This window comes from Physeter macrocephalus, chromosome 17, assembly GCF_002837175.3.
Source record: "Physeter macrocephalus isolate SW-GA chromosome 17, ASM283717v5, whole genome shotgun sequence".
Taxonomy (NCBI): Eukaryota; Metazoa; Chordata; class Mammalia; order Artiodactyla; family Physeteridae; genus Physeter; species Physeter macrocephalus.
In genome coordinates, this window is record NC_041230.1 from 2,794,747 (window position 1) to 2,808,500 (window position 13,754).

General features: G+C 54.4%; 1 protein-coding gene across 1 annotated transcript in view; it reads right to left on the minus strand.

Moving 5' to 3' along the window:
• The window catches only part of PRKCG (protein kinase C gamma), a 20,875-nt gene extending 8,457 nt beyond the window's left edge, over positions 1-12,418 (minus strand). Inside the window, exons 1-11 of the mRNA XM_007113077.2 lie at positions 12,003-12,418; positions 11,561-11,592; positions 10,452-10,534; positions 6,262-6,373; positions 5,981-6,112; positions 5,238-5,394; positions 4,434-4,568; positions 3,858-3,945; positions 3,565-3,594; positions 1,488-1,640; positions 965-1,153 (exon numbers count right to left, since the gene is read on the minus strand). Coding sequence (XP_007113139.1) covers positions 965-1,153; positions 1,488-1,640; positions 3,565-3,594; positions 3,858-3,945; positions 4,434-4,568; positions 5,238-5,394; positions 5,981-6,112; positions 6,262-6,373; positions 10,452-10,534; positions 11,561-11,592; positions 12,003-12,172 — 1,281 coding nt within the window. The 5' untranslated portion in view covers positions 12,173-12,418. The remainder of the gene's footprint in view (positions 1-964; positions 1,154-1,487; positions 1,641-3,564; positions 3,595-3,857; positions 3,946-4,433; positions 4,569-5,237; positions 5,395-5,980; positions 6,113-6,261; positions 6,374-10,451; positions 10,535-11,560; positions 11,593-12,002) is intronic.
• Positions 12,419-13,754: the final 1,336 nt, after the last annotated feature.

Sequence of the window (13,754 nt, forward strand, 5' to 3'; positions counted from 1 at the left end):
GGGGTCGAGCCCTGGTCCGGGAAGATCCCACATGAGCCACAACTACTGAGCCCGCGTGCCACAACTACTGAAGCCCGCACGCCTAGAGCCCGTGCTCCGCAACAAGAGAAGCCACCGCGAGGAGAAGCCCGCGCACCGCAACGAAGAGCAGCCCCCGCTCGCGGCCACTAGAGAAAAAGCCCGCGCGCAGCAATGAAGACCCAACGCAGCCAAAAATAAATAAATAAATGAATAAAAATGTAAACAAAACAAAACAAAACCTCCAGGAAGCTGGCTACGCCCACTCAGAGCTCTTGGAAGTAGAGTCACGCTCTCTCTAACCCCTGACAGTGCTGATTCTTGTCCCATTCCACAGCCTTCGGGAAACACCCTGTTTCTGACAAGTCCTTAACTCAGAATCCAAGAGTGACAACCTCATCACTCAGAGCCCACTGTAGACATGCTCACTTGGAGGACATTCTCCACGAATTCTTTTACTCCAGAAGCCCTTACTCAAAAAACACCCACTCAAGGGGCTTCCCTGGTGGCGCAGTGGTTGAGAGTCCGCCTGCCGATGCAGGGGACGCGGGTTCGTGCCCCGGTCCGGGAAGATCCCACGTGCCGCGGAGCGGCTGGGCCCGTGAGCCATGGCCGCTGGGCCTGCTCGTCCGGAGCCTATGCTCCGCAACGGGAGAGGCCACGACAGTGAGAGGCCCGCGTACTGCAAAAAAAAAAAACAAAACAAAACACCCACTCAAGACCTAGGGGATTCAGGCCACTACCACGCAGGATCCTAGCCTTGTGGCCACGCCCTCCAGGGCACCTGCATTCTGGCCACGCCCACTGAGGAGCCGGCCACACCCAATCAGAGTTCACAGGGTTCTTCCGCCTTGCCCAAAACTCAGAATCTCAAAGCAAATGCTTGATCCATCCAGTGGGGACGAGGCAGGGCTCCTGAGTCGGCCTCTGCCACCTCCTTTCTTACCGGGGTCTGGAAAGTGGAGTGAAGCTGGGTGAGAAAGTGGGGCCGGCCTCCGGGGCCTCGACCCCCCAGGGCTAACACGCGTTTCTCCACCAGGGTGCAGTCCACGTCGTCATCCTGGACAATTACGTCTTTCTTCAGGATCTTGATGGCATAGAGCTCATCGGAGCCCCTGCGCTCGGCCAGCATCACCTAGGGGCAGAGGCGGGAAAGGCCCAGTCCATCTTGGGAACCCCGAGGTGCGGGTCCCTACCCCTCCCTTTCAAGGACACAAACAAACGGAGTCCCAGGTCCTCCCTCTCCCTCTCAGGGGACCAGGTGCCCTGACTTTGCCAACTACCCCCTCAGAGAAAGTATCCGCATCTTTATGCCCCTCCTCTCCAGGAACTCAAGAGGCCCCATCAAACTCTCTTTGCGGACTCAGTAGCCTAGTTCCCTCCCGCCTGCAGTTCATCTCTAAGAACCAGAAACCTGAGCCCCACCCCCAGACGTTCTCCCCCTTCTCCCAGAGCCCCAGGAATCCAACCTTCCCAAAACTGCCTTTTCCTAGAACCATGAGGAAGCTGAAGTCAGAGATGTGCAGACGTCCAGGGCTTGCCCCGAAGAAACAGCGTTTGGAGTCGGTGGGACTAGGAGATGGGGAGGGGATGGGAGAAGAAGAAGGACCCATCCGCACCCTCTGTGAGAAAGGGGAGAGATCCGAAGCTAGTCAGACCCCAGAAGGGGATAAGGAGGTGCCCCTCACAGAGACAGCACCCAAGAACGAAAGGGACGGGGAGAGATGGAAAGATGGAGAGAGGAAAAAAAGTTGTCTCCACCCCCCTCTTTGGCTTAAGAACTTTCTCTGATCTCCCGTAGCCTGGATGGTTTATTATTCAACTAGCACTTAGATAGCTTACTATATGCCATTGATCCTCCAGGAGACCCTGTCACCCACCCCATTCCCCATTTTAGAGAAGATGGCACAGAGACATTAAGTAACTTGCCCAAAGTCACACAGCAGGTAAAAAACAGAGCCAGAAATCAAAGTCCGTTAAAGTCAGAGACTGTGTCTCCCTCCTTTCTGTTTTTCTACCATCGCCCAGCACATGACTTGGGTCTCAGCAGGAGTGTGCTGAGTGGATGAAGGTCTCAGGAGACGAGTGCTGAATGCACACCCTGTTGTTCTATGTTCAGAGCACACCCAGAATCTGAACACCTTTATCATCATTGTCCCCCCGGGCGAAGCCACTGGCAACTCCCCTCTGGGCCTTCACAGTAGCCTTCTTCCTCCTTCCACCATCTGTTCTTGACACAGAGGCAGTCATCTTGTCCATATAGAAATCATCTCAGGCCACCTCCAATGCCCTCCCATCTCACTTGGTTTAAAAGCCAAAATCCTTCCAATAAATGACGAGGCTACCCCCACCCCTTCTCTCTCTGACTCCATCTCCTACACCCTCATCCCTCATCCCTCCCTCTGCTCCAGCCTCACTGCTGGTCTGGGCCCACCTCAGGGCCTTTGCACGTGATCTTCCCTCCGCCTGGAAGGCTCTCCACTATCCCCACGGCTCACTATTTCATCTCCTTCATGTCTTTGCCCAAAGGTCACTTTCTCAGTGAGGGCTTCTCTGCTTATTGCTATTAAAATTTCAAAAAACAGCACTCCCTATCCTCTTTAGCATTTATTCTTCTCCATAATCACACATCACCTTCTGACATAGGATCATTCACTCCTTTATTTTGTTGAATGCTTTCCTCCAAGTGTAAGCCCCATGAGGGCAGGAGGTTGTCTCTCTCTCTCTCTTCTTGTTTTCTGCTATATCCTCAGTGATTAGAACCATGCCTTGCACACAGAGGGTTCAACAAAATGTTTTTTGAAAGAATAAATGGGAGGGAGAGAGAGAGAGAGAGAGAGCACGCGCGTGCATTATTCCTTCCTTGGCCTGGAAATCTCATCTCCCTGTCCTTTGCCTGGGGGATCCTGCACTTCCTGTCTACGAACTTTTCTCTGACTCCCCCAGGTCCTGCCAAAGGCTTAGGACTCCCTAGTGCCTGAGGCCATCTCCATGATCAAACACATTCCTTCTCTATCTGTAACTTTCTCCTATATTGAAAGAGGAGCTCCCCAGGGAATGGCCTGATTCTACTCCCAGAATAGGGCTTGGTTTACATAAAACCTCAGGAAATAGGTGTTCAGTAAGTCAAAAAAACCAATGGAGGAAAGGTACAGTGATAAATAGGCCGAAAAACTCAAGGAGCAATTCAGGTGTCACCTCCTTAGGGAGGTCCTCCCTGACCACCTCCACCCCAACCCCCCGGCCCCAGGCTGGGGTTAGTGCCTCCTTTATGCTTCTTTGTTCCCTGGGCTACCTCTAATTTAGCACATCATCCTGGAATCTGAGTATTTGTGACTGTGTCCCTACCTTGAGGAGTTGCCTGAGGGTCAGATTCCGCTCTGGAGAGCTAGGATTACTCAGCAAACGCAAGACCTGCCACCAAGTATGTGCTCAACCCATGTGTGTGGAAATGAAGACAGATATTGGAGGAGAGAGAGGTGGGGGTACAGATACAGACCACAGGAAAGGAAACTGTCTCCATTCCAAGCCTCCAGCTCTGCTCACCTCGTACAGTTCCAGGGGGTAGTTACAGGCCTGGGGGAGAAGAAAGCCAGAGTCAGAGCCCCCAGAGAGGTAGGAGATGCAGGGGATGGGGGTCCCCAGACCCCCAAGCCAGGGGGATGGATAGGAACTCTAATTCCCAGCCGTGCCCTAGAAGAGCAGAAAGAACTCCAGGGTTTTCTGGGAATTTTAGTCCCAGGGCCAGTGGGCAACCAGCGATGGAGTTTGGGAAAGGCCAGCTCTGAACTGTGGGTGACTGGGCTGGGCTCCTTGTGGGGAAGCCGGGGTCTGGGTACCTCAAACTTCTGGAGGAGGCTGCAGTTGTCAGCATCAGCCACTGGCACATTGTAATATTCGCCCTCCTCCTGGTTCAGTAACTTGTACCTGACATACAGACGGAGACCAGAGCGGGGCAGGAGTAGGGGAGACGGATGGGGAGGGGCACCCGCGGGAGAGGCAGAGACATCAGAAGGGGGGAAGAGACAGAGAGACAGAGAAGGAGAGAGAAAGAGTGAGATAAGGAGAGAGGGGCGGGGGAAAGAGCAGCCGCATAGCACGGGGAGATCAGCTCTGTGCTCTGTGACCACCTAGAGGGGTGGGATAGGGAGGGTGGGAGGGAGGGAGACGCAAGAGGGAAGAGATATGGGAACACATGTATATGTATGACTGATTCACTTTGTTGTAAAGCAGGAACTAACACACCATTGTAAAACAGTTATACTCCAATAAAGATGTTAAAAAAAAAAAAAAAAAAGCACAGGGAGGTAGAAAAGAGAGTGCCCTAGAGGAGAGAGACCACCCACGGAAGCTGATGCAGACGCAGGGGCCCCGCCCCCAGCCCCGCCCCCGCCCGGCCCCGCCCCCGCCCTCACCAGCCGTCCACGGGAACCTTGAGCAGCTCCGAGACGCCAAAGGACATGGCGCCCATGAAGTCGTTGCGGGAAGTCCGGTCCCAGTCCCACACCTCCACGCTGAGCCGGCGCTCCACGTCCCCCGGCTTCAGGTTGCTGCGGGAAGGGAGTGGCACAGTGAGGGGCCCAGCTCTTGGCTGCCCACCTTTCCACCAGGGGGACGAGCAGGCAAAGCCGGTGAGCTGGGGCCTGTTTCCTGCTCTGTAAAGTGTTTTGCCACCCCAGGTCCTCCCGAAGAGCGTCTCTCTCCCTGTCTGGGCCCTAAGTAAACCTAGACAGCTCTCTCAGTCTCCCTCCCTCCCTGGCTCTTCCCCATCTCTGTCTCCTGGCCTTCCTCTCCAGGCCTCTCCTTTTCACGGGGCCCCTCTCCTCCCTCCAGATCTGTCCGTCTGTCTTTCTGTCAGTTGGCTTCTCTTTCCCTCCCTGCCACACACCCATCGCCATTCCTTCTGTGTCTCTCTTTGGGTTTATGTCTCTTCTTCTGAGTCGCAGGGTCTGTCTATCTCTCTCTCGGATCCGTGTCTCATTCTAAAGTGGTGAGCTTTTGATGGAGATTAAACACACAAAGATGTCTGTCTCTCGCCTTCTGTATCTCCGTCCCTCTCCCTCAACCACTTCATTTTCTTCTCCCACCACCTTCTTCTGCTCTTTTTGGGATTCCCCCAATCCTAACACCTGCTCTCTGGGGTGTTCTGGGCCACCAGACCAGGACCCTCAGATCATTCTCTGTCAATCATTACAGCCTCCCCTGCACCCGAGGCTCACAACACAAAGGTCTCGTTCCACACAGGGTTTAGCGTGGCTTTCACCGTCCGGGTCTTCTGTTTTGTCAAATTCCGAGGATCTGGGATGAGCTTCAGTTTCACATAGGGATCAGACAGACCATTGGGGTCCATTGGGATGAGGTTACGGGCCTCGCCAACTGAGCGGGGAGGGGAAGGAGGGTAGATGGGGTTAGAGATCCAGGAAGAAGCCCCCGAGCCTTCCCCCAGCCAGCAATCAAGAATGCCAATCTCTTAGCATCCTCTCTCAAGACCCAGGTGTTTTTGATCTTTTACTTCTCCAGTGCCCAGAAGACAGGGCATGAAGCCCTTTCCCTAGCCAGTGACCCAGAGATCAAACCCAAAGCCCCTGGCTCCATTAGGACCCAGGAGTCGGGACCCTGGCCATATCACCACTAGTAAGCCCGAACCTCCTTCGGAACCAGCTCTTCTCTCGTTCCCCACCCCCCACCCCTCCACCCCCAGGACCTTGATGCCCAGAACAGCCATTAAGAGGCGCTGAAAGTCGCCAGAGGCATGGCTGGAGAAGGGGCCTCGAGCGAGAAGGGGTGCGGCCGAGTGGTGTTCAGCTTTTGCAGGTGGGGTCAGGAGTGTGGGTGCGACCTTCGCGAGGGGCGTGGCCTTTCTGGGTCGGGGGGAGGGGCGGGGTGGGCAGCTCAGGTGAATTCAATCGGTTCCTCACGCTCCGGTAAGGGGGCGGGGCCAGGCGAGGGGGCGGGGTCTCACCCGTGACGTGGATCTCATCCGAAGTGGGAGCCCGGATTTCCAGCTGCAGGCGGCCGCGGCGCTCCGTGTGGTCCACGCCGCACAGAGAGGGCACGCTGCGCACACAGCGCCGGTGCACGTTCATCTCGCAGCCTGGGGGGACAGAACTGAGGGTAGCACTTCCGGTCCCGCCCTGAACCCCAGACCCCATTCCCCAGCATTCACCGGAAACCCAGACCCTGCACTTTTGCAGGGGCCCCCGACGCGCCAAGTTCTGGCGGGCGCAGCAAGCGTAGACTCACAGGAGCACTTCATGCCCTGGTGCACCAGCCCGTAAAGGAGGGAGCCACAGTGGTCGCAGAAGGTGGGGCTGCTGTAGCTGTGCAGACGGAACTTGTGCTTGTTCCGGGGATCCTGGGGGCAGGGAGGGGCCGGTCAGAAGGGGCCAGCGGGGCGTCCTAAAAGAACAGCCCCCTGAACTCTTTCTCTCCCGCCTTGCTCTTCGAGCCTTCCTGCTGCTCCTCCCCACTCATTCACTCTACAGTATTTATTGAGCACCTCCTGTGTGCCAGGCACGGTGCCTGGTGCCGGGACCCAGCCCTGAGCAAAACAAAGGAAAACTCCTGTCCATGTGGACTTGACTTTCTAATGGAGGGAGAGAGAAAATAAACACGGTATGTAAAATATATAGTATTACAGATGGTAATAGGTGCTCTGGAGAAAAATGAAGCAGGGAAGGGGACTGTGAAATAGAGTGGTCAGGGAAGGTTTCCCTAACAAGGTGGCATTTGGGAAGAACCTGAAGGAAGTGTAGGCTTCTAAAGTCCCACAGTCCCTAATCCCCAACCTTCCACAAGCTGTTCTCCGAGGGCGTGTGGGCCACTATGAACCTCAGATCATTCACTGTCAGCCTCTGTCAATGTCTACCCTCTGATGATCTGCCTACTCTGAGCCCCCTGTGGGATGGAGAATATGACCTCTCAGTTTTAGGGACCCAGGTGTCCTAAATGAAAGATTAAGTGTAAACAACAGAGCAGTGTCTGGCAGCTCAGTTACTGCTGTCATTTACTGCCATGGTTATTATTACTGATTTTATTGCAGTCCCCACATACCCTTGGCTTTAATCAAGAGCTGGGCCATTTCCCAGCTGCGTGATTTCAGACAAGTAAGTGCCCAATTTTGAGCCTCAGCGCCCTCCTCTGCCCAGTGGAAAGAAACAATGTATATCTTGAAGAGATGCTAAATGTCGAGTCCAATTAAGCATGAATTTAAGACACCAGTAAAAGCATTCCTCCTTCCACCCTCAGCAATGTCTGAGCGTTAAATAATCTGATATTTGCCTTTCTCTAAGAATGCATTGCAAGAGTTATCCCTAGGTTGAAAATTCAGGACATTCTTGGGCTCTTACTTATTTTGCAGTTTAGTGGGGATTCTATTTTGAATTATACTTGGACGGAGGGAGGGTGTTGGCAGTTGCGTGTGCTGGACCTCTAAAGATCTTCAGCTGACCCTAGCTCAAAGTGTTCCTGCCACATGAAATGAGATGCTGTGGGTGAAAATTCCCAGCAGGGTACCTGACATAGAAGCTGTTGCGATTATTCTCAAGGTGAAAGTAGCTATTAAAAAGGAGACAGTACTGGGGCTCCAGTTCGAAAGATTAGGGTCCAGATTTTTGACTCTGCCGACCACCCAGCTGTGTGGCCACCCCCCACACCACCCTTTTTAGAGACTCAGGTTTCCTCCCCATAAAATGGGGCCATGAGCCCTCCCTGAAAGGGTTCTTGTGAAGATTGAATGAAATCATGCTTGTCAAGCCCTGAGCATTTCTTTTCTTTTTTTTTTTTTTTTTTTAATAAATTTATTTATTTATTTATTTTTGGCTGCGTTGGGTCTTCGCTGCTGTGTGAGGGCTTAGTTGCTCTGCGGGCGTGTGGGATCTTCCCGGACCAGGGCTCGAACCCACGTCCCCAGCATTGGCAGGTGGATTCTTAACCACTGCGCCACCAGGGAAGCCCCAAGCCTGAGCATTTTTTAAGCCCTTGATCTGTGTTGCTGACAGCAAGATTAAAAGCTTAGTGCTTCACAAAGAAAAAGAAAGCCAGAGTGATACAGAGGAAAGACCTTGTCCTCTGTTTCCTCATCAGTAACAGTAATAATTTGACAATGATAATAATTAATAGTTTGTGTCTGGCTACGTACCAGGTGCTGTCCCAAGTATTAGGCTCATTTAGTCCTTAAAACAGTCCTATAAGATGAGGGCATGGTTACCATCCCCGTTTTATAGACAAGGAACTCCAGAGGTGCAGAGAGGTAAATAAACTTTTGGAAGGTCACAGAACCAATGCGCGGTGGAGGGTGGGATTCAAGCCCAGGTGTCCTGGCCCAGGAGCCTCGGTCAGATGAGGACAGGAACGCTACCTAACCTTATAAGCTGTTAAGCAGATTCAGTCCTGTACTATATACAAGAAACCTGATGAGTGCATGCAGTGAGCCCCGGGTGAATCAGATGTAGCGTTTCTTGGTGGTGGACGCAGGCAGGCGAGGCAGCCAATCATAACATATATGGGTGCTGGTAGACAGTGGTCCTCGATATGTGTTCTCAGAAGTCACATCCTCTATGTAAACTTCAATTCTCTTGACCTGACAAGCTGGCAAAATGCCTCATGGACTTCCGTGGTGCTCTGTCTCTCTCTCTCTCTCATTCTGCTAATCATAAACCCATCTCCAGCCCTGTGTCAGACCCTGGGCTCTTATCCTGCCTGACTTCCCTGAACTGTCAAAACAAGCCTGGGCGGGGGCGGTTCTCGGGCTTCCCTGGTGGCGCAGTGGTTGAGAGTCCGCCTGCCAGTGCAGCGGACACGGGTTCGAGCCCTGGTCCGGGAAGATCCCACGTGCCGCGGAGCAACTAAGTCCGTGTGCCACGACTACTGAGCCTGTGCTCTAGAGCCCACAAGCCACAGCTACTGAGCCCACGTGCCACAAGTACTGAAGCCCACGCACCTAGAGCCCGTGCTCCGCAACAAGAGAAGCCCCCGCTCGCTGCAACTAGAGAAAGCCCGCGCGCAGCAACGAAGACCCAACGCAGCCAAAAATAAATAAATTGATTAAATAAATTAAAAATAAACAAGACTGGGGCATCTAGACTCATGCTGTCCCATATGGTAGCCCTAACCACAGGTGGCTATTTAAATGGAAATCAGTGGATAAACAACAAGGTCCTAATGTATAGCAAAGGAAACTATATTCAATACCCCGTGATAAACCATAATGGAAAAGAATATTAAAAAAGAATGTATATATGTGTATAACTGAGTTACTCTGCTGTACAGCAAGAGATTGGCATAACATTGCAAATCGACTACACGTCAATAAAAAAATAAATAAATTGAAATCAATGCAAATTAAATGGGATTTAAATTTCTGTCCCCCGGCAGCTAGCTGTGGTGGCTGGCAGCTGGATACTGCCAGCAAAGATACAGAACGCTTCCATCATTGCAGAAAGTTCTATTGGTCAACACTGGACGGTGAGCCTTATTATATAGAGGGGGAAACGGAGGCTCAGGGAGAAGAGCCCCACAGCCAGAAAGAAAGTCAAGGAGGGATCAGGGGTAGGCATGCAAGGTGGACAGTTCTTGTAAGCCCCTGATGTTGGGGGGGCGGGGGGATGGTTGTGTGTATCTGTGTGAGCTCACATGGAGGATTTGTACATGCACGTGTGTGTGCATACACGGGGGTCTGTATATGCATATGTGTGTGTGTGTGTGTGTGTGTGTACACAGGGGTCTGTATATGCATATGTGTGTGTGTGTGTGTCTGTGTGTGCACACGGGCAGGGTGTCTGAAAATGCACATGTATGTGCGTGTGTATGACAGGATCTCTCTGGGCTTCCCTCTCTCAGCACCTCCTAAGCAGTTATCCTTATCTACCATTTTCTATTCTAGTTTCCCTTTCTGGGTATCTACCGCCCTGTCTCTCTGAGTTTCTCTGTCTCTGTCTCTCCCAGTCTTTCTGGGTCTCCTTTTCCTTCCTCCTGTATCACTGTCTCTGTTCCATGGCTCTCACTCTCTCCGCCCCAATCTCTCTGTCTGGGTCTCTGTTTTTTTCCTGCACCTCTGGGTTCTCTCTGTCTCACCTCAGGATCTCGGTGCTTGCATCGATTTCTCTCTCTGTCTCTCTGTGTCTCTCTCTGTCCCTCAGCTCTCTATTTTTTAAATCTCTTGACTCCTGGATCACAGCCCACATCCGTGCTGAGGTCCCCTCACCCCGCCTCCTCTTTGTCCCCCGCCTGGGTCCCCAGCCTGTCTTGGTCCCCTCTCATTCCCCCTTTCCAGGCCAAGGGCAGGGAATCTGGGCCAGACTAGCTCTCCCTATCTCTCCAGCACCCCCTCCCCTCCCAGCCTTAAAAATAGCAGGAGAAATTGGGACGGACGCCGAGGGGGTGAGGGCGGGGGCACAGCCCGAGGAGGAAGAACCAGGCATCTGGGCACTCACGTCTGTCTGGGGGCCCTTCCCAGCGCCTGGACACTCGAAGGTCACGAATTCGTGGCATCGTCGATGAACCACAAAGCTGCAGACTGAAGGTGAGAATCATAGAGACACAGAGATAGAGAGCGACCCCAATGAACAGAAAATCAGAAACAGAGGAGACCCAGACGGAAAGAAAACCAGGAGGAGGATCCCCATAGACTCCAACACAGAGAAAATCAAAGAGACCTTGACATGCAGAGAGACAGAGACAGAGACACTGGGAGACAGAAATTCAAAACGTGGACCCAAAGAAAGAAACAGAAATGCAGAGAATCACAGAAACAGAGAAAGCACAGAGAGCGCAATGCATACCCACAGCCAAAGGGAGACAGAGACACAGAGATAGAGAGACAGAGAGAGACACAAAGAGAGAGGAAGACAGAGAAAGACAGAAAGAGATGGAGACAGAGAGAGAAAACAGGATCCCATTGACACAGACCCACAGACAGTGACAAGAAAGCCAGGAGAGAGGCAGGCCAACTAGAGAGGAAACACAGGGAGAGGACCTCCAACAGAACAGAGAGCATCAACTTGGGCAGAAGTGAGTCTGGGGGCGCCGCTGCCGGCCCGCCCCCCTCCCTGACTCACTCGGTTCTCAGCAGTAGCAGCTGGTGCTTTAGGACTCGGCCCCCTCTCCCGGCCCCCATAACTGCCCGCCCCACCCGGCCCCCACCCACCCATCGGTGACCCCACCCGGCCGGCCCCTGCCTAGGACGGTGGTGTTGTCATGGCAACGGCAGCCTGGGGGGGGGGCTCTGACTTTGCTTCTCCAGCCCCCCCCTTCCTTCAGCTCCCCTTTTCCAAATCTCACTGTTCCCATGGCAACAGATTCTCCAAATATCTGTCCCCACCTGGAGCCGGCCGAGGGAGGGGCCCCCAGCACCACCTCCGCGTTGGCCCCGCCGTCAGAGCTCCCTCCCCACTGCAGGTTGTGTCTCTGCCACACCCCCCCGCCCCGGGCTCCCCCGCGCCTCTCTGGGGACCAGAGAACACGTGTGTCAAGCAGCCTAGGCTGTGGGGCCCCAGCCTCCACCCTCCTGAGGGTCCGGGGAGTCCAGGTCCCCAGCTCTTACCTTGACACTGCAGGCCCTGTTTTCCAATCCCCCTGTAAGAGTCAAAGATCTGAGGTCAGTGCAGAAAAGGGTACCTGGACATCTCACCTCTGCCAGCCAGAGGAGGCCTGAGTCCTCCCATCCTCCTCCTGCAGGACCCAGGAGTCTGAGCCCCAGCTGCCTCTCCTTTCCAGAACCCAGAAATTCTGCCTCCCCAGTCTCTCTTCTCTCAGACCCAGGAGCCCAGGCCCCCAGCCCCTTCCTTCAGACCCAGAAGTCCAGGGCCCCAGCCCCTTCTCTCTCTGACCCAGGGGTCCAGGCCCAGGCCCCTAGACCCCTCCTACCCTAGGGCCAGGAGCTAGGGCTGCAGCCCCCTCTTTCCTCATCACTGTGGGGTCTGGTGCGTCAGGGATCTTTAGCCCTAGTCTCCTTATCCCTCAGGGCCCCAGCCCCCTTCCCTCACCATATGAAGTCAGTGCAGTGGCTGCAGAAGGTTGGCTGCTTGAAGAAGCGAGCGGTGAACTTGTGGCTCTTGACTTCGTGGACCACCTTCTGCCTCAGAGCCCCCTTTCTGCAAAACAGGGGCCGGGGTCCCCCCTCTGAATCGCCTCCGCCGGGGCCCAGGCCTGCCATGGCCCCAGGAACGTAGCAGGGACCAGGATCCTGCCTTTCTCGGGAAACAGGTGGAAAGGCAAGGAGCCGAAGGCTCGGAAGAGCAAAAAAGCCGGCGGGAGATTCCGAGGTGGGGAGGAGAGGGGCGAGGCACCTCCGAGAGCGGAGCGCGCAGGACAGGGAGCGGCACCCCGGGGCGCGCCGGCTCCGCCAGGGGGAGCGGGCGAGTGGGGCGGAGAGCCGAGGGCAAGGGCGCGGAGGAGCCGGAGGCACGGGCGGCGGCGGCGGTGGGAGCTCCAGCTCAGGCACCTGCTGAAATGTGGGAGCCCCGGGTGGGGGGAGGCGTTGCCATGACGACCGAGAGGCGGGGTTTCGGCTTAAAGGCGTCCCCCTCCTTGAGACCTGGGACGAATGCCCTCCCCTCCAACACACACACACACACACACACACGTGCGCACACCCACGCCGGGGGCTGGCTGAAGGGAGGGGGCATCCTCCGAGCCGTGCCCTGCCCCCTCCCCAATCTGTCGCCCGGCCCCGTCTTCCTCCCCGACTAGGGTGCCTCGGTGAGTCCTGTTAGCCCACTGCAGCTCCTCTCCGATCTCTGTGTCTGATTGTGTCACTGTTTCATTGCACAAACTTTGTATTAGTGCTGGGGTCCAGTGGTGAGCAGGGAGGCTTGGTGTCTCACTTTTTCTGATGCCACCCGAGTCTTGATTTCTCTCTCTAGGCGTCTGTGAATTTGTACTTCTAGGTCTCCCTCTGGGAGTGGCCATTTCCCTGGGTCTCTGTTCCTTTCCCTAGTCCTGGCGCTCTCTCTGTCTCTCTGGGTGGGTCTGGGTTCCTTTCCTTATCTCTGAGAATTTCTGTTTTTATTTTCCTGTTTTCTTCGCTGTGTATCTCCATTTATGTCTGTCACTCATCCCGTGACCCCCCTCTGGGTCCTGGTGTGTGTCTCTCTCACTCCATGTCTGTCTCACTGTGAATCAGTCCCCGTCTCTCCCCATATCATTAATTCTTGCATTTCTGTCTCCCTGAATCTCTTCCTCTCCCTGTCTCTTTGTCTCTGTGGCTCTGTGGATCTCTGTCTCTCCCTCCCTCCGTGTCTTTCTCTCTGGGAGTCAATCTCTGTCTCTCTCCCTGTCTCATTTTCTATGTCCTCTTCTATTTCCCTCGATTTCTCTCCCCTCCTCCCCGTGTCCGTGTCTTTGTGGACGCTTTTGTCTCTGCCTCTCTCCCTTCCTGTGTCTCTACGAATCTCGCTCTCCGTTCGTGCTTGCCTCTTCCTCCTTCCGTATCTCTCTGTGCCTGTCGCTCTCTCTGACCCGCTCTCTGGCTCTGTCAATCTCTCTATCGCTGGGGGTTCTCTCTCGGAATGTTTAAGTTGCTCTCTCTCCCTCTCCCTCTCCTTCTCCCCTCCCCAGCTCTATCTTTGTCCCTTCCTCACCCACTCTATTTATCTCTCTGGCTCTGTGAATCCCTCTCGTCTCTGGGGTTCTCTCTCTCCCTCCACGTCTCTCAGCGATTCAATCTCTTTCCCCCTCTGGCTCTGGAATACTCTGTGCATCTCTGTCCGGGGATCGGGAGGGTCTCTCCGAACGTT